The 21,022-nt window shown below is 31.7% G+C and overlaps 1 protein-coding gene across 4 annotated transcripts in view; it reads left to right on the forward strand.

The window, feature by feature from the left end:
• The window catches only part of CSMD3 (CUB and Sushi multiple domains 3), a 1,163,243-nt gene that overhangs the window by 1,043,750 nt on the left and 98,471 nt on the right, over positions 1-21,022 (forward strand). For all 4 annotated transcript variants that reach the window (XM_028122520.1, XM_088023099.1, XM_028122521.1 and 1 more), the window contains 7 exons: positions 4,496-4,614; positions 5,656-5,725; positions 10,161-10,277; positions 13,589-13,798; positions 16,959-17,147; positions 17,867-18,044; positions 18,937-19,082. In XM_028122520.1, the coding sequence (XP_027978321.1) occupies positions 4,496-4,614; positions 5,656-5,725; positions 10,161-10,277; positions 13,589-13,798; positions 16,959-17,147; positions 17,867-18,044; positions 18,937-19,082 (1,029 nt within the window). The remainder of the gene's footprint in view (positions 1-4,495; positions 4,615-5,655; positions 5,726-10,160; positions 10,278-13,588; positions 13,799-16,958; positions 17,148-17,866; positions 18,045-18,936; positions 19,083-21,022) is intronic.

A 21,022-nucleotide genomic window follows, 5' to 3' on the forward strand; every position in this document is an offset into this window, starting at 1 on the left:
AGTAGGTATTTAACAAATATTTGTTTATTAGATTAATTAATTCCAAGGTATATTATACCAGCAAAAAGTCTGTGTGCTTGCCTTTGAAGTTTCCTCTCAAACTAGTAGAACCAGCTCATTTTGAATTCACCTTTTCATTATCACCTGCTTCTCTGTGTTTTTTTTTTAAACTGTTTTCTTTTAATGATAAATGTGGAATGTCAAATGGTAATTCTAGTATATTTTAAAAACCCAAGGGGTGCCTGGGTGGCTCAGTCAGTTAAGCGTCTGCCTTAGGCTCAGGCCATGATCCCAGGGTCCTGGGATGGAGACCCATGTCAAGCTCTCTGCTCAGTGGGGAGCCTGCTTCTCCCACCCCCTCTGCCCCTCTGCCCCCACACTTGTGCTCTATCAAATAAATAAATAAAATATTAAAAAAAAACCCTCATATGGGGGTGCCTGGGTGGCTCAGTCTGTTAAGCAGCTGGCTCTTGATTTCCTCTCAGGTCATGATCTCGGGGTTCTCGGATTGCGCCCTGGGTCAGGCTCCATGCTCAGCAAGGAGTCTGCTTGAGGATTCTCTCTCTCTCTCCCCCTCTGCCCCTTCCCCATGCTCACTCTTTCTCTCTAAAAATAATAAATAAATCTTTAAAAAACCCTTATAGGTAACATAAAGATAGAAATAATAGTTATCCTGGGGCACCCAAGTGGCGCAGTTGGTTAAGTGGCTGGCTCTTGGTTTGGCTCAGGTTATGATCTCAGTGTCCACGGATTGAGCCCCATTTCAGCTCTGTGCTCAGCACAAAGTCTGCTTCAGGATTCTCTCTCTCCCTCTGCCCTTCCCTCAGCTTGCTTGTGCTCTCTCTCTCTAAAATAAATAAATCTTAAAAAAGAAATAGTGGTTATCTTGAATCCCTTATTTAGAGAAAAATTTAAAATAGAAGACCTGCAATATATTTAAAATAATAATATCTTCACTATTACTGAATACAACCTTTGTGCAAAGACACACGATTCAATTCCTCTTCCTTTCTTTCATGTATACAGATGCAATATTTTGGTCTTTATTTTCAATAATTTTATAGATAGATTGTTTTTTTATTTAAATTCAATTAGCCAACATATAGAACATCACTAGTTTTTGATATAAAGTTCAATGATTCATTAGTTGTGTATAACACCCAGTGCTCATCACATCACGTGCCCTCCTTATTATTGCTCATCACCAAATATGTAGATTGTAATGTTGAATTTGTGAAGGAGGTTTTCCTTTTACAAAACAATGTTACTGGGAGCCTTAACAGTAATTAAGCTTTCTTCTTTTGCCTGTCTGCCTCTTTCAAAGCATCAAAGACTCGTTAAAATCATTATGGAGTACAGAAAAGTAATGTGTGTGTGTGTATATATATATATATATATATATATAATCAGAATGATCGGATATAAATGATATGATTAAGAACATTTTCTGTTGCAGATTGATTGCCTTGTGAACAGAATTGGAAAGAACAGTTTTTGGTTATAAATAAATGGTTATAAATAAATGTTGGAAATGTGAAGAACTGAGGTTTCAGTATTTTCATTCAGTGCAACTGCCTGCAGTAATTTGACAGCAGACATAACTCTATGCAATTTTTGATATGGATTTGTCCCTACACTCATATCTGTTTGTTTTTGGCTACAACAACAGATTAATTGATCCAATTCCCACTAAAAAAATTCACCCAGAGCATATCTTTGATTGCCAACACCAAAATTGACACTAATAAACCTGAAAATGACTCAATATTTTGATTATCTTGGTTAATCAGGAGAGAATCCTGTGCAACATTTTTACAAAAATTCTTTTTCTTTGTTAATTCTTACAAATAACCTATTGATTTTGTTACTTATGAAGAAGTGAAAATAATTCTTAAGGAAGACTTTTTAAAAAGTTTTTAAATTGAAGTGTAGTTGACATAAAAGATTATATTAGTTTCAGATGTACAACATAGTGATTCAACATTTATGTACGTTATGAATAATCACCACAATAAATCTAGCTACTTTAATATTATCATTTAATCACTCTGAGTTTATTTATTTATTTATTTAAAAAATTTTTTTTTTAGAGAGGTAGAGAGCGGGGGAGAGAAAGAGATGGCGGGGAGAGGCAGAGGGAGAGGGAGAATCTTAAGCAGGTTCCACACCCAGCCCAATGCAGGCTCTATCTCACAACCCTGAGATCATGACCTGAGCCAAAACCAAGAGTCTGATGCTCAACTGACTCTGCCACCCAGGACCCCCAGGAGTTTTATATCACATTTTAAATGTTAAAACTTTATAAATATTTTACTATGTCAGTATATATTATGTGTAAACCTCACTTATAAATGAGGCTCTCAATATTTTATAGTATCACTGTACCATAGTTTTATTTGTCCTCCTCCCAGAAAAGGAAATCACCACTTCTGAATATTAATGGTTTTCTGTGTATATGACCCTGAATGGAGTACTTGATAGAAGAAAATAAAAAGAAATGTGTACAAAATTTGGCCTTCTCAGTAAGAATGACTGCAAGAATGACCTTAGTGGTAAAGAATAATAAATGTACTGTTTAGGACTCCCAAAACACTAAGATTGTACCAAAGGAAGGTGAAATCTTATTTATAAGTCATAAATGTTTATATCATAAATCACTTTTTTGGGATGCTCATTAATTCCTGAAAAGGGATCTATGAAATCAGATAAATTAAATGTGTAAGTCTAATTAGTGGGTATTAGATGGGATTAAAACAAGTAATAAGGCAGTTTCTTTCACTTCTTGGATCTCAAAAGCTAGCTGGGGAAGTGAGACAGTAACCCTTAAAAATGTTAAAAGTAAGTCACAATTTAATCGTGACTTACCTTGCCTAGGTCCATAAATTCAAGATTACAAAAAAACCGGGAAATATGGAGCATGATGTATGGTTAGAGACCTAGCTAATTGAAGCACATGTGTTGGAACTTCAATCCATAGACTTCCCTAACCTCCTCTAGGGCTGTCTCAAATGCATTCCCAAATGACCAGTTTACTCTTCTTCACTGTCTTGCTTTCTATCTAATCATAATTCTATCAAGTTAGTGCTTTTATGTCATTTTCTATCCTTAAATATGACCTAATTTGGAATGATTTTTAGCTACTCTGACCACTGTACTATTGGATAAAGAAAGTATCTTCCGTTTGCAGAGCTAGACATTAGTATTTATTAAGAAGTTATCAAAATAGGGATTCACGTTCTTTTTCATACTATTCATTCATCCAGTCGACTGATGTTTATTGAATGCTTCCCTAAGATGCTGTGCCCTAAGCTGCCCTTAAGGAATTTCTGTTATCAGAGGGGAAATAAATACTGAAGAACTAATTACACAGTTATTTATTCATTATTAGTTTATGTTAAGCACCACAAAGGAATGTATGTAGAAAGTGGTGCTATGAGAGCATCCATCAGAAGGAAATATCAAGGAGTAAAAGAATGTCTGAAGTATTTTAGTTCTTTAGGATTCAGTTTTTAATATTTTTTTCATAAAATGAACATATGTAATGATTTTGGAGTGGTGACTACTTCCTCCCATAATTTAAATATGCGTTAGATTAGCTTCAAATGAATTAGAAAGAATTGGGTAATAAACCTTGGTTTTTATTGAAGATAAAAAAAGTTCTTAATAATAATACATTTGCATATTTGAAAAAATGTTTTGGCAAAAAAATCTATTTTTTCAGACTTTAAGTACATCATTTTAGGAAAACAACTTATATTTAGTATGCTTTTATTCTCCTATGTTGAAAAATATATTGTTAATGTAAAAATAATGGAAGTGTTTTGAATTACAGAATTATCTCCCCTTCAAAAATAACTGATTTCAAGTTTCACCTAAACTTCTCAGGTCTCAATGAACTACAGGTTTTTCTCCTTTTTGGTTATAATATATTTGGAGAACAAATCTTACTCAAAAATACATTAAAAAAATTTTACATATAATAAGTTCCTCAAAATATGTCTCATAAATTAAAAAGCCAATTTTGTATGAAAGAAGAAGGAACCAGGTGATATGGACAAAACAGCAAATAATTTTTTAGTTATTTTATTAAGAATATTTTACAAATATAATTTCATATTACTCTGACAATAAATTATTGTTTTATTTTTTATTAAGAGACTTTCTTTTTCGGAATTTTTAATTTATGTTTTATAGTAGAAGACATTTGGAACTGTGCGTTAGGAAAGAGTTTAAGTGTAATCACATTGTTATTTAATGGTTGATGCCATGAAAATTCAAAGAAATAGTTTTATGGTACAATTCCAAAGCACATTGCTTTTAACAACTACAGTTAAATCTTGTTCACACTTAAATAGGATTCACAGAACATTCCTAATGTCCCAATGTAAAATCTAGTTTTAATGATGCTAGTATTCAATTTTGGTAATTTAATATGCATAATTTAAGCATTCATTATTTGAAAGTTACTTATGCTAATACCTTTAAATATTCTCAGCGATTGGTTTGGACTCCTGTCCTGAACCACAAACTCCCAGCAGTGGAATGAAAATTGGAGACAGATATATGGTTGGTGATGTGGTATCCTTTCAGTGTGATCAAGGATATTCTCTACAGGTAAGGCTATTTTTAAAAGTTTTGATTTGCATTGTTTTTTCAGAATATTTTAATGGAGCAATGATTGATAATCCAAAAGTTTTAAAACAATATTGATTTCAAACTGCATACTGTAGCCTTAAGTCAAAAGTTACTCAATTTGTCCATAAAACATATTCATGAGAGAAATTACTAGAACGGACTAAATATGCTTTGTTCACAAGTAACCAAAAATTATTTTTGAATCAAAGTTAATCTTCACTTCACATTTTTCTCTCTATTCACATAGGATGTAACAACTCAACTCTTGGATCTTTAGAATTTGAAAATAAAAACAAAGTGTTACTTAAAGCATTAAATGAAACTTCCATGATAATGAATTTTTGAAATTAGTGAAAATCATCTACAAATATATTTTAGAGGGTCTCAAATTAATGGTTGCATAAAAATCTCCCTAAAGAATTGACCTATTAAGTAACTGAGAAATAAAAATGAGGGAGAAACTATTTCATATGTTAAGTAAATAGATTCCTTAGAGAAAGCAAAATTAAAAATTAATGATTTATAGTCTTTAACGTTTCATTACAAATTTTTAGTCTCAGAAGTACAATCAGATATTTCTGGACTTTGTATTTCAGTTTATAATGTAATATATCTTAACTGACTCATTTTAATATTTTTGTGAAGTATTGTTTACCTTATTTCACCCTGAATATTATAGCAATTTATTATAAACTGTTATATATGTGGTCATTTCACTGTCATGATCATTGCAGTATGCCAGTAGAACATGTTTCAATAGAAATGTGTTAAGTTTAAAAACCACAATTCTGATGTGATAAGAAATCTTAAATTTTCTACGAGAACCATGTCACTTTTTACATTTTATCACAAGCATATATAATTACCTTTCTTACTTTAAGTCATGCTGAAAATTCCAGTAAAAGTTTAAAAAATATAAAAAATGATAATATATATTTAAGCTTATTTTTTTAATGACCATTCACTATGCTATGTTCAGTCTTTTTAAAATGTGTACTGAAATATGTCTTTTTTATGTAGGGTCATTCTCACATTACATGTATGCCTGGACCTGTAAGAAGATGGAATTATCCAATCCCAATTTGTTTGGGTAAGTTGAAGGACTGATAAGCTTTATCAGATTTTAAAGATACACCCTGTGTATAATGTAGCTGAAATATATAGTTTGCCTTTTGTCAGGTTTATGGAAATGATATTTTAAGATAAATGTTTCATATCTTTGTTTTTATTTTAAATTTTTACAATTTTTTTAACCTCAAACTTCAATATCAATGGATGACTTTAGAAATTGAGAAAAGGTATTAGGTTTTTCAATCCTTAGAAATATTTCACTGTATTATATGATGGAAATATCCATAGATCAGGAAAATAAGTAAATATCCTATTGCTTGCTATTGAGCCAAAACAGATAAGGAATCTGGAGTCTACCAAAGAGAGCATGACACCCCATGAAATGTCTTCACTGGTGACACAGTTGAGATATAGACTATATCAAAATGGCACTCGGATCTTAGAAAGTATGGGATCCAATTTTTGCCCTAAATTCATCCTGCCTCCAGTTATTTCTATCCACTTTTTCATTTTTTTTCTCTTCCTCATTTCTGGTATCTGTATGTAGCTATGAATATCCTGGCCTGTACAGAGTATGAAAAAGAAATATGATGTATAATCCCTATCTTTAAAACATTCATTTACCATTTAGAGTAGTAGAAATAAAATACATGAATTCAGAGAGTAATTCAGTGTTAAGTTATACCATTGACTACAAGATAGAATTTCAGAAAGATAAGCTGGTATTAACCTAAGTCATTGGGAAACATAGCCCATACAATTTACAGTTTTGGATGGTAAGTGTAATTAAGATCAATAGATGAAGATAGCCTTTTCTGAGTAGGAAAACGTGCAAAAGCAAAAGAATTGATGTGATTTATATGACTTAACCATGGTATTATATTAGTTTGTTTGGGCTGCCATAACAGAATACCACAGACTGGGTGGGTTAGACAATAGAAATTTGTTTTCTTGCAGTTCTGAAGCTAGAAATCCAAGATCAAGGTGCTGGCAGGGTTGTTTTCTTCTGAGGTCTCTCTACTTGGCTTGTAGATGGCCACCTTCTCCCTGCATCTTCACATGGTCTTTTCCCTGTGTGCAAATGCCCCTGGTGTCTTTTCTCTTAAGGACAGCAGGTACTATTAGATTAGGCTCCACCCTTATAATTTCCTATAACCTCAATTACCTCCTTAGAGGCCCTAATTCCACACACAGCCAGATTGTGGGTTAGGGCTTTCACGTATGAATATTGTGGGAAGACGATTCAGTCTGTAATGCCTACATACTGTGCGTACTATTCTTTTTGAGTCTATTGGAAAATAATGTTTAGGAGTAAGAACGTTTTTAATTGGCAAAAGATACTGAAAGCATTCAGAATTTAGATTGGATGATATTTTTTAAAAGGTATATTTCTTTAGGTATCATAAATAATTTACAAGTGTATATAATGTCAATTATAAAATTACATGTATATAAATATTTATATACATTTATAGATACAGACAATGCCAATTATGTGTGTATCCAATTAAGTATAAAAAATTGGGAATATACAAGGGTACAGAGAACAAAATAAATAGCATATATATTCTGCTGATATAAAAACAGACAGTTTAGGTCTGTGGTTCATTATTATATCCCCAGGGCCTGGAACAGTTCTCATAACTAGCGTACAATAAATATTGCTTAATGAATAAATTAACATAAAGTTTTAGGATTCTATAATGTGTATATATATATATTTTATATAATATTAGTTTTAAAAATATATATAGTTATATGTATTTTTATATAATAAATTAATATAAAGTTTTGGGATTCTACAGTAAATATATTTTATGTATATATATTATATATATATTAAAATATGTTTTCTTTCTTGACATTAACTTAGAATAATTTTCCATACTATAATATATTTTCAAAAATTTGATATTTAAAATGGCTTCATGGAACCTGACAGTCTAATTTGTGTAATTATTTTTTTCATTGGAGTTTAGTTTTTTTGTCTTTTGATACACATTTATAAGTCTTTAGCATTCTTTCATGCATTTTTTAATTGTTTACTTAGGATTTTTACCTAAATAGATTAATTATGTATGCTTAAGAATGGAATATTTAATGATATGACCAAAGTTTGCAATATATAGTTAGGTATAAAAGGTTTAAAATGACTCACAGTATGAGCCTATTTTCATTATATGCATATATGTATAAACACACATATATATATATTTTGCTGCAGAAGAAAAATATACCAAGGTAAATAGGTTATGTATGGGGTGTAAAATTAGAGGACATTTTTATTTCGTTTTCACTCACTTTTTTGCATTTCATAGATTTTAGACAATAAACTTATACTATATCTGATAGACAAAGTACTTGAAGTGATATCATGGCCATATTATAAGGAGAAACTGAAGGCGGGAGTTTGATTCAGAGAATGTCTTAAAGCTCTAGTCATCAGGTAACAAGGTTATATAGCCTTGTGAACTGGAAAATAAACAATCTGCCAGATATTCTGATGGATGGAAAGAAAAGTCACTTGAGATTTTTAGGTAATAGAGACAAATCAGAAAGAACAATCAAAGATGATCTTATCTTAGAGGACTATGGTTGTGTTTGTCCTGGAGACTGTAGTTGTGTCCTTAACAATAAGAGTGTAAAGGGGCACAATAGAGTCTATTACAGAGCTACAGGTGGAACGCACAGAATTGCCATTAAAGACCTAGAAGTGTGTGAAATCACAGAGACACTGAGAAAACAAGCATGAATGCAGAGCTGAAGGCAGATGCATTTTGGGGATTCTTTTTATGTGTTTCATGACTTGTCATTCTTTCTCCCTCATGATCTCTTTATTCTTCATTTTCTTTCCTTTCTCCTCTGATTTTGGGATTTAAGCTCTAGAAAGGTGCACAATGCAGAGGACAGGATTTTCAGGTCATATCTGAAGAGATAGAAAGTAGCAGAATTGGAGGGACAATGAGGGTGACAGACGAGTTTTTGAAGGCAAGAAAGAAGATAGTCCTTGTGCTCTTTTACCCAAAGTTCAGGATAAAGCAAAACAAACCTACAATACAGTCTTGTCAGAAATTTAAAAACATTTTTGAACGGCCAAAATATTTTCTCTACCACTCATTAATTATCAGACTCTGTGATGAATATATATGAACAGTCAAATTTTAGAAAAAGTAATTTTTGAACGTTAATTGTACCTGTAGGTTGAAAATACTCTGGTTTAAGGATAGATGAGCTGAGATTTCAGAAGGATGGAAAAATGCACAGGCATATCTTTAGATCTCAATGGAAAGAAAGGTTTATATGAAGATTGCTACATTATTTTATAAATATATATGTATATACACACACAATGGTAAGATGATATAATTCATTCAGTTCACATAGTTAAAAATAGTTGTCAAACAGGTTACTGATACCATATAGAACATTGATGAAATTTTTACTGAATTTGCTTTTATGATATACAGTCTGAAGTGTATCTATCTTTTGTTACTCTTAAGAAATAAATGAATGTAACTATAGGTAAGTGTTATATACAGGTCATTTTCAAACTTGACACACAACCATGACATTTGATTCTTTACCCCACAATTGACAAATGTGTATTTTAGACCTTATATGATGAAATAATAAAACTGTACTTTTAGAGGAACGAATTAGCTTCTAAAATGCAATGACTACTTTAATATATGTTAAATAGTTCTATGTAATCATGAACTTGGCTAATTATCTGTTCTTGTAATTTTTGCTTACTTATTAATAGTAAATCAATATAATAGAGATTCCAGAACAAGCACATCTATGAATTATGCCTAAATTCTCAAACCCGGGTACATCTTTTTACTTGTTTTTTTACTTCTCTAGTCTTTGTCTAGATTCTTTTAGGATAAAGAGCAGCCATATCCCATGTGTGATATGTGAATCCATCACATATTACCAATAGAAACCAATCTTTTTCTTAAAATTCTTTAACCATCTCACGAAAAGAAGGAGGTATGCCTGGGAAAATGGTTTCCTCTTGAATACAGTATTTAGAATGGATGTTGTTGGCTTGATTTTTTTTTCTAAATTGTGGCATCTTTGGAATGAATGAAAACATTCCTAGAAGTACTTATGGTAAGAAATAAACTGCCTGCTGTGGAAAAGGACATATGCTCCTTGTTTGATTATATTCACTGCACATGAGCTACTTCTCGTTGTGCAATAATTGATTTAGCTTGCACTTATTGCTGAGGAAGGAAGTATGTTGTCTTTTTAAGCTATTTTAGAAAATGCATTGTCAGTTGATTATATTTGATTACTGGTGTGTGGTGTGAATGAGAGTTGATAATATTAAAATTTATATGAAACAGTTTTAACTCAGACTTGATTAAGACTTGAAATGATTTCAGTTTGTTTTTAATACAGTAAAGTATTCCACTACTCTGGCTTACATGGGTCCTCTCATTTTGTAGCTCAGTGTGGTGGTGCTATGTCAGATTTCAGCGGTGTGATTCTCAGCCCTGGGTTTCCTGGAAACTACCCTAGCAGTTTAGATTGCACGTGGACAATAAAGCTGCCCGTAGGTTTTGGTATGTATAGTAAAAGCATGTGAAAGAGTGTTCAGTATCATTAATGCATCCTTATAAAGAAATATCAAGGTCTAGTAAAAACTCACAAATTATAGTTTACTTTGGGATTGCCTACAGTTATATAAATTGAGGAGTGAGATTTGGATTGCTTGAGCCAAATTTCATTGCTGAAACCAAATACCTTTCACTTGAAATACTAGGATAATTGAAAAGATATGGGCATTTTCTAATTTCATAATTAGATGATAGGTAGATAGATAGATAACTTTCTGATATTTTCCAGTTGATTTGTATGGATTTAGTCTGATTTAGATGTGTGTGGCAAAGGTAAATTCAATGTGATTTTCATGTATAATCCTTTTTATAAGTCTCTTATTATAACCAAGTTGTACATATATAATTATTTTCTGATAATTTATTAAATTTATCTAATATTCACTGCACAAAACAAGATTTTACATTTGAAAAGTAGTACAAAATTTCTAATGTTGCGTTTAAATACATGTAGATGTAATGCTTTCTAGTTTTAATAATACAATTCCCAGTGTCTTGGATATACTGCATTATATATATAGCATTTCATGGATTCTTTCTCACTTTTCTGACACTAATATATTCTCCTTCATATCCTATGGGTCTGTATATGCATAAGTAGAAGTGCTAGATGGAAGAAAGACATTTATTAAATCACAGAAGACAAGGATGAGTAGACTCCCTGAACCACACACAAACCTGGTAGATTTAGAGCAGTTAAGAAATTATGTACTATCTCACTTATTGAGGACTGAATTTAGTACCTCATTACCCAAAAACATCTATGGCCTCAGAATAAAAATTCACATTTAAATACTTTACATAATTTTACATAATTAAATATTTTACATAAATTCACAGAAAACTAGTTTCGACAATTCCTTACTGAGTGCATATTATACTTCAAGTACTATGCCAAACTGGGGATAAAATGCATAGTGAAACAGACTTTGTACCTTTCCCCAGGAAAGTTACAGTCATGATGAGGAGACAGTCAAATATGCTATTGCAATAAACTATAATAAAGATTACAGGATTGTGATTAGTACAGACATCCAGCCTCATCCAGGAAATGCAGAAAAGTCTTGCTAGATGAAGTGATTCCTAAATTGTAGACTTTGTAGATAAGTAAAAGTCAGCCCAACAAAGAGGTTCATCTTTGGGGAACTGGAAAGAAATTCTCGGTAAACAGAGTGACACATGGAAAGATGCGGATGAAAACTAAAGAAACTCAACAAACCTGAATACAGTTTGACTGGTCCCAGGTTTTGGTAAAACAGGAAGCCACAGAAAGATGTTGGAGGAATTCCTAGTGAGGATTATTCTGGTTACTATGTGGAAACGTGCCTACTTTGAAGTTATAGTCAAATTCTATGACCATTCACTGAATAACGATACTGATATAAATGAATAAGAGATTTGAACCTGTATGGTTATTCTTATGTGTCTTTTACCAACCATTTAAGAGGGCTCATCCCATGTTGCTTTGGAGCTAACTCAATTATTTTATTTTATTTTTTTAGAGATTTTATTTATTTATTTGTCAGAGAGAGAAAGAGAGAGAGAGTGAGCACAAGGAGGGGAAGTGGCAGGCAGAAGAAGCAGGCTCTCTGGTGAGCAAGGAGCCAGATACAGGACTCGATCCCAGGACCCTAGGATCATGACCTGAGCCAAAGGCAGAAGCTTACCTGGCTGAGCCACCCAGGCATCCCTAACTGAATTATATAAAAATAAATTATTAAACATATTTCCAATAGTGTTGCTATATAATTTTCAAGTTACCTCTCATTAATACTTTCTTGATTTTAAAACCAAGTTCATTAAATTTAGAAATAATACACATCTCTATTTTAGAAATGAAAACATAAAAGACTGTTTCTGATTGGATTACATTTAAATAATACCATTGTTTTCTTTGAGTTTTGGTTGAGTCAAAAATTAGTTCTAATATATTTCAAAAGAGTACTTTGTAATTTTTGAAAAGAAGATTGAATACATATCAAAAATAAAGGAAGTATTTTCTTATTCTGTAAAACACTTATTGACAAGATAATTTGTGAAAAGGGGGCTTAGGAGAAATTTTTAGAAAGAAATATGCAATTCTTGGAGCCTCACATATTAGGATAGCATGTTCAAATTTCTAAATAATTTGTATAATTGTACAGAAACTTGATTAATATTTTAAAGCCTATTTTCAGTGTTTCCCAAATGTATTTGCCCATAGAAAATTTTCGTGGAATTCTTTTTTTCCAGTAATAAAATGTGACTTCAGTTGAGAACTCCAGTGTAGTTACTAAGAGCAAGAGTCCAAGAGCCCGAGTGTCTGAGTTTGAATTTCAGGTCTTTTAGGTCATTGTGTAATTTACCATATTATTTAGCTTCTCTGTGCCTTGGTTTCTTTATTCTCATGAGTGACTGTGAACATTAAATAAATAGCATGTATAAACACTTAAGAGAGTGCCTGGCAAATAATAAATGCCAGATTTTATTATTAACAATTTGGCGAATGATAGTTGTAAAATAAAACCCTCTAATTCACTAAAATTGAATATTTATCAAACTAGGCAAATATACCTCAGTGAGGCTTTCATTTTATTTTTTTCCATCCCAGAAACATTTCACTATCTCATATTTTAGTTATGTTTATGTAAATTTTGAGACTATATTACAATATGACAGCATATATAGCAATGATCACTAGATTTTATTGAGATGATTATATAAAAACTAGCATTATCTTCTGATAAACAAAGTAGTAAAAGAGCTCATTTATAAATTACATGCCTCTAATGCTATACTGGGGAAATTAATGTATCCCCCATAGATGAATGACTAATTTCTCATGCAGTTGTGGAATCTGATTATGTTAATAAATGAAAGCTTTGCAATCATATTTTGGTCTCAAATTGGACTTTTACAAAATACAAATTTACCGAATGAATTTTTACCTCTAGAATTTGCTTAATCCAATTTTAAATGGTATCGAAGAGCAAGAAAGCCACTTTTTGGATTCATTTTGTTATAGTTACATTACAATAAAATGGAAAAGATTCCTACATGACAACTAGTGGCCATTTGAGAGCAGTATTCTGTTACTTTGAACTATGACAAAACTAGTTGCCCTGGCAAACAGCAAACCCATGGTCCAGACCTTGAGAGTATGCCTCTTGACCTAAATGGAATCATATATAACTACATTAGTGTGAGTGTGTGTATATATGTGTGCATATTTAATTGGATAAAACAGTAAAGTAGTATTTTTTGCTTTTCTTCTTTAGGTGTACATCTCCAGTTTGTCAATTTTTCTACAGAAACGATACATGATTATTTGGAAGTAAGAAGTGGATCCTCAGAAACTAGTACTGTTATTGGCCGACTTAGTGGTCCTCAAATACCATCTTCCCTATTTAGTACAACCCATGAAACCAGTTTGTATTTTCACAGTGACTATTCACAGAACAAACAAGGGTTCCACATTGTATACCAAGGTGAGAGGAATAACAAAAATGTGGAAGCTCATTTAACTCCAGATCAGCTATTAGCAATCTAACTAACTCTAAATATTTTCTATATTGTGTTTTAGAAAGACTAAACCAAGGCAAGCCTGAATTAGGAAGATTTTTTTTTAAATAATGAAATTTTCAGGCAACTGTATTAGGGAAATGATGTCTTTCTGAGGCCTTGGAAAATTCTAACCATGAAAAAATGATTGAATTAGTATTACTACACAATTAAATTAAGCAAGCCAAGGCAAGGCAAACTGGATTTCAAAGATTTGTCTTTGCTTTTCTATTAAAATAAGTGTATTGAAAGATATTTTGCAGTATTCATATATTCTGTGTAAAATTATTTTCTTTTACTTTATAATGATAGAATAATATGACATTCTTTCATTCCATTCTATTTCCATGAGAATATAAAATAAATATTTTGACAAGATTTTTATCCCTTTCAAATAGTTTGGACTCAGCCTCAAATGGTGACTCTCCAGATTCAATCTAAAATAGACTAGAGCTCCACTCCATTTCTTCATTTGTATGATAGAGTTAGTAATAGTACCTCCCAGATATATTTTTTAATTTTATATATTTTTAACTTTATATGATGAAATTAATGTAAAATATATGCCATGATGTATACCATTAGTAAATATTTAGTGCATTTTAGCTATTTTTATGATTATATTATTTCAGATTTTAAATGTCTAAGATTTAAAATTAAACATTTGAAGTTATGATATTTTATACAGTGTAGTTCCAGTGACTGCAAATTTTAACCAGAATAACTTAACATTCAATTACATGTCTGCCATAATTATTAAAGGATTTTATCAGTATGTGATACTTTTGTATGTGAGCTCCACGAGAGCAGGCATCTTTGTCTTTTTTGTCAATATATCTCAAATGCTAGAACAGTAAGAGCACAATAAATATTTGCTGAATAAAAGCATATACCCAAAAGGAAATTTAAGAGTAGTTAAAACAGACATCATAACTTCCAACTAAAATAATTATAATTTGCAGTATGCGTGCATGATTACTTAAGAGCACTATATCACACATCATCCTCTACATAAAATAGAAGTGATTTCTGCCACCTCTCAGTACAGAATCAACCATGTTCCCAAGGAATTTAATTATTTCAGAAACAATTGGGCAACAGATTAAGTTTCTTATTTGCTGCTAGAAGACACGGAGCTATATTTGTAGTCCTTCTCTAGCAGGTGTTCAGGCCTATGCCAGGCACCTTGCTATTTACTTTAAACCAGGCTTCATCTTCTTTTTTTCTTCCCTCTTTTCCCTTTTGCCTCTCAAAATAATGCTCTTATTTGAATGATGTATAACTAGAATTTGAACTTTACTAACTGCATTTTCAGTCAATGTGCCCTTAAAAAAGATTCATTATTTATATAATAAAAGCATAAAAGATACAGAATTACTGCTATTGATATATTAATATTATTGACATTATTGACATGTGTTACAATGATCACTAGATATTATTTGTGAATTATACTGCGTTTTAAAACTATCTCTACTTTTTGCATGTATATCATTGAGCTAATGGCATTTTTGAGAAATAAGTTAATTTATACAGATTCAAAGAATCAGTGTTAATTTTGGATGATTTTGTCATTAGATTTTAAGGACTTTCTGAATTTTGGAAAAAATGCATATTATACAATTAAGTGTGACCTTCAACTGGAAAACTTGCTTCCAAAATTAATGTTATTACTGGTAATCAGTTAAGTCCTGCATGGTATCTGATATGGGGTGAAAATTTTAAATCTATTTCCTATATTTCCTTATTAAACTAAAAGCATAGGAGGGTAAAATGTTGTAGAAGTTTTTGCAGGATCTTACATTTGTCTGAGTATTCAAAATTATCTAATTAACTAAACTTATTGTGGTAATCATTTCACAATATTTAGAAATCAAATCATCATGTCGATTTTAAATCCATGCAGGACTGTATGTCAATTATATCTTAATAAAACTGGAAAAAATCTTTTAAATGTGAATGAAAATTTGAAAGGCTTTGTTTAATAGAATAATATATTTTAACTCCTGATCATCAAATGATACATATTTGTCTTAAATTGGAATGATGCCTTTGGTTTTGATATATTTGTATGTGTGGAATATTAATTCAAATGAAAAACATAGACTAAGGAAAAAATCACTTAATATCTTAAAAGGATTGTTTGTTAATTCTGAAATGTCTAGCTTAAAAATTGGAGTTATATTTTAATAAACAACTTAGGGTTACTGATTCAACTGCAAATGCAATTTTTTTGATTTGGGGAATTTAAAATTTAATGATCAGTAGCAAAATAGCCTCTGATTGCTGGTAATTTAAATTTTATTAATGATAATACAATTTTACGATTCTTGAACACAAAGTCCCAAATATTAATAATATTGGCATGAGTATATGAATATATATCCAGTTTATAGCTTCAAAATTTATTAAGCAATATTCATTAAGCACCTTCTGTATGAAAGGTAATGGACAAGGCCTTTAGTATACATTGATAAACTAAACAGGAGCTTTGATTTCACACAGAATGTGGAACAAGAGGAATACGAACAAATAAACACATAGTTACACTACTAAGCTAAAAATATAACTGAAGTACAAAATCTGTATTAGAAGGAAATTTGTTTCCTAATACTTTATATTTGTTAAATAACTTATTTGGGGAAACTCAACAGAGGGATGTTATAGTTTCTTTTAGAGAAAAAATAGAAAAAACACATTTAAAAACTCTCAGAATTAGGTTTACACATATGCTTATTTTATTCCGCATACATGCAATGTAACCAGGAAGCAACTGTACTCTATGTAAAGGAATCAGAATATGTTGGATTAAAATTGTGGCTTTAAGAGTAGTTTGCATTTTCACTAAACCTTATAATTTAGATAGATTGCATAAGAAACTGAGTGCATTTTTATGAACTGTACTCACATTTTAAGTATGAAAATTAAAGACACGAGAAGAAATTCATATCATACTGCCAGTGACACCACTTATTATAAACCTGAATTACTATTTATATGCATCTATTTTGCAAATTGCAAATAGTACCTATCTGTGGTCTTTCTGATATTCAGAAGGGTAAAACATCTTTCTTTTTCCCTTTCCAGCCTATCAGTTGCAAAGCTGTCCTGATCCACGCCCATTTCGAAATGGTTTTGTAATTGGCAATGATTTTACTGTGGGTCAAACCATTTCATTTGAATGTTTCCCTGGATACACACTAATTGGAAATTCAGCTCTCACTTGCCTTCATGGAGTGAGTCGTAATTGGAATCATCCACTTCCAAGGTGTGAAGGTATGCTCCTAACTCGAAGCTATGTTTTAGTTGATATCATCTGTGTTTAATACTTCTTGTCTTGGCACTCTTTTTTGTCTTCTTCAAATAGCATTTTAAATATATAGTCTTTCTTTCAGATGGGAATTATAGTTAGTACCCAGATCAAAATCCTTAGGGCTCCAAAATGAATAACTGATTTTACCATTATTGGTAGGAATTCTAACCTTCTCCATTGGAAGTGAGACTACAGTTGATTAACACTTTAGAGCTTCTCCTGTGTGTGTGTCTGGGTGGGTGCATGGGGTTATGTTTAATAATCATTCTTACATAAGCCACTAATGCAGGTATTGCTACTGAATTTGAACTCATTTCCTCTAAAACTCCTTTTAATAAAAAGGACTTGAACCTTTTATAACACTTTATATGTGTACATGATATAAGGTAAAAGTTGAAAAGTGTATGTATTGATAAAGTATTGAAAAAAACAGAAGAAAATCTAATTTACTAATCTAGGAATAGGTAATAATAACTATGTAGCATACCTCATATTGAAAAATAAATAAAAGCAGACTATATATCGTTCATGGTTGCCAACCTAATTTTATACACCTTAACTGAGGTAAGAACATAATATAGATGTATTTTATACTGCTTAAGAGATAAGAAATGTTTGCCTTTTTCTGTATGATCAGTTTATTGTCATTTTATTTTAAGAGTTTTTTATATCATTTCTGTAGCTCTTTGTGGAGGAAATATAACTGCAATGAATGGCACCATTTATTCTCCTGGGTATCCTGATGAATATCCTAACTTTCAAGACTGTTTTTGGCTTGTGAGAGTACCCCCTGGGAATGGAATCTACATCAATTTTACTGTCCTTCAAACAGAACCAATCTATGATTTCATTACTGTATGGTAAGCCAGGACCATTGCTATTGATTGATTCAACTATATGTAACAATGAAACGAGGTAGGAATGAAAATATATCACAATCCTCTGTACAAATTGCCATCCCATCTGATACTTGAATTGGTGTGAGTAACTGAGGGTGACAGTATATATTTTGTAGAATGAGATAAACAAGAGAAAAAGGTTTTGACTTACTTGCCCATGAAGCAGCTAAACAGAGCAAAAGCTTTTGTGGGTGAAAAATGATGTTAAATTTAATATTAAATTAATATGCAAAATCAGAAATTAGTATCAGAGTAAGTTTAAGATAATCAAATTCTCTATAAAACCAGTGAAATTTAAAAGCCTATGTTCAAATCATAACTATTTAATATGCTTGAATGTCTGTCATCATAATTTGTTATAAAATATATTTGCGTTATAATTATTCTGTTAATGAAACATCTTTATTTAAAAACATAAAGAAAATCTCTAAATTAATTATTGACAATTGGTTACCTGAACTACTGGATGAGTTCTAAGATTCCTTCTAAATTTAACAGTCTATGATTCTCCAGATTTTTCTGAAGAAAATAAAAGGAGGGCAAAACTCAAGCGTTTGGGACGATATGGGTTGTGGTCAAAACACCAGGGACAATGTAATTGATTATAACTAATATGAGTGCATTCATTTAGGTAAATATGTGATGTATTTTTATACTTTACATTTTTAAATATTCCATTACCTAAAAAAACATAAATATACCAGTATGATTTGGCCCTAATCATTGGTTATTTCATTTATTGCCTCTTTACCATTTCATATGTAATATTTTCTACAAAACATTGGCAAAACTCTCTAAAAAAAGCAATCTCAACCTCTCTTTCTCCCCTTCCTGCTCTGTCTCTCTCTAATAGGGATGGACCAGACCAAAACTCACCTCAGATTGGGCAGTTCAGTGGCAATACAGCTTTGGAATCAGTCTATAGCACGTCAAATCAGATTCTAATCAAATTTCACAGTGATTTCACAACAAGTGGCTTTTTTGTGCTCAGTTACCACGGTTGGTATTATCTAAGAGTTTCTATTTTATCTGGCACTATTTCAATTTAAAATTGTCCTGGAAAAATTGAGTGTAATATATATTTAACCAATGACCAAAAAGGTATTAAAATTTGATACTTTTTAAAAATCATTTCAAACACATTTACTTGCAAAGAATGACCTCTTCTAAGCGTTTAGGGACATGAAAATGTGAGCAAATGGAAATAGGAAATAAATCAGTCAGTAATTACTCAGTAGAAAATAATCATTTTGTGCGGAAACCAATAAAAGAGAACCAGCTGTTCATATTTTATTGCATGTAATTTTGAGACATCAATAGATTTTTCATACAAAATGTTTAATTTATTCAACCTGCTGAGTCTTTCTAAAAATACCATCCAGTGTCTTTATGCTTTAGATCATATTACTCATTCATTTATGCTCTTATTTCAAAACTGTATCTATTCTAGAATCTTACACTTTTAAGTGACTGTTCCAGATCAGTAAGTTCATAGCTTTTACTCCTGTGAAATAATTTATGAGGAGTTTCAATTTTAATTCTTTTTATAGAATTATTCTGGGTCCTCTCTTCATAACATTAACCTATTCAAAGAACATCCAGATAGTTCACAGAGCTTTTTAAAAAATTTCCCCTTATCTCAAATTGATTGTATTCCATTATAAATAAGAAAATGTTTATTCCTAATGATACATCCTTTCTCTGCTATGACCATAGTTCCATAAAACACATCCTGCTTCATATGACTTTGTGAGACCAATTCCATGTGTGTTTCACAGGATCAGTAAGCTACTATCTGAAATTCACAAATGTTAGTGCTTGCTTCGGCAGCACATATACTGAAATTCCCAAAAGTTATATGAAAATTTGCAAGATGAACATGTGCTTTGTCCTGTTACATTAATATACGATTTAATGAGTCATTCAGAGAAAGACAATTATCATATCATTTCACTCATGTGTGGAATATAAGAAATAGAGCAGAGGATCATAGGGGAAGTGAGGGGAAATGGAATGGAAAGAAATCAGGGAGGCAAGCCATAAGAGACCCTTTTATTTTTTATTTTTAAAGATTTTATTTATTTGAGAGAGAGTGTGTGAGTGAGAGAGCACAAGCAGGGGGAGCAGCAGAGGCAGAGGGAGGAGCAGATTCCCCGCTGAGCAGGGAGCCCGATGCGGGACTCGATCCCAGGACCCTGAGATCATGACCTGAGCTGAAGGCAGACGCTCAACCCACTGAGCCACCCAGGTGCCCTGCCATAAGAGACTCTTAACTATGGGAAACAAACTGAGGGTTGCCAGAGGGGAGGGGGGAGGGGATGGGGGTAACTGGGTGATGGGTATTAAGGGGGCACGTGACGTGATGAGCATCGGATGTTATATACAACTGATGAATCACTGAACTCTACATCTGAAACTAATGATGTACTTTATGTTGGCTAATTGAATCAAAAAAAGATGTTTTCTAAAATGAATTTTTCATCTTTTTTAATACAAAGTAAGAAAAACTTTGATACTCAAAGCTTATATTCCACGAAAAATATGTTAAGTCAAGTATGGTTATACTGAAAAGCATTTAGACATTTAAAGCACATCAGGTCTAGAAATAGAGAATAGACAGAAAATATTTGTTTGCTTAATCTCAGCACTTACCAGTTTGTTTCTTTAATGTCCCACAGCTGTCAGAGCCTCATGCACACTGTGGCATAGCCAATTAGGAAGTGAGGCATTCAGTGAGATGATTTTTATTCAGGCTGTTTATTTTTTTTAATAACCATTTGTCTTTTTTGTTTGTTTGTTTTTAACTGACTTGGTCGGTGATGCTGACAGTATGTGGATACAGTCTAAAGCTACAACGATAACACTATTACCTTGATAGATAATCATAACCCAGGAACCAATACACTAAGTAATAGTTCAAGACCAAAAGAGGAATTTAT

This window comes from Eumetopias jubatus, unplaced genomic scaffold, assembly GCF_037043125.1.
Source record: "Eumetopias jubatus isolate StellerSeaLion01/CBP00866 unplaced genomic scaffold, mEumJub1_p1.0 scaffold_4, whole genome shotgun sequence".
NCBI lineage: Eukaryota > Metazoa > Chordata > Mammalia > Carnivora > Otariidae > Eumetopias > Eumetopias jubatus.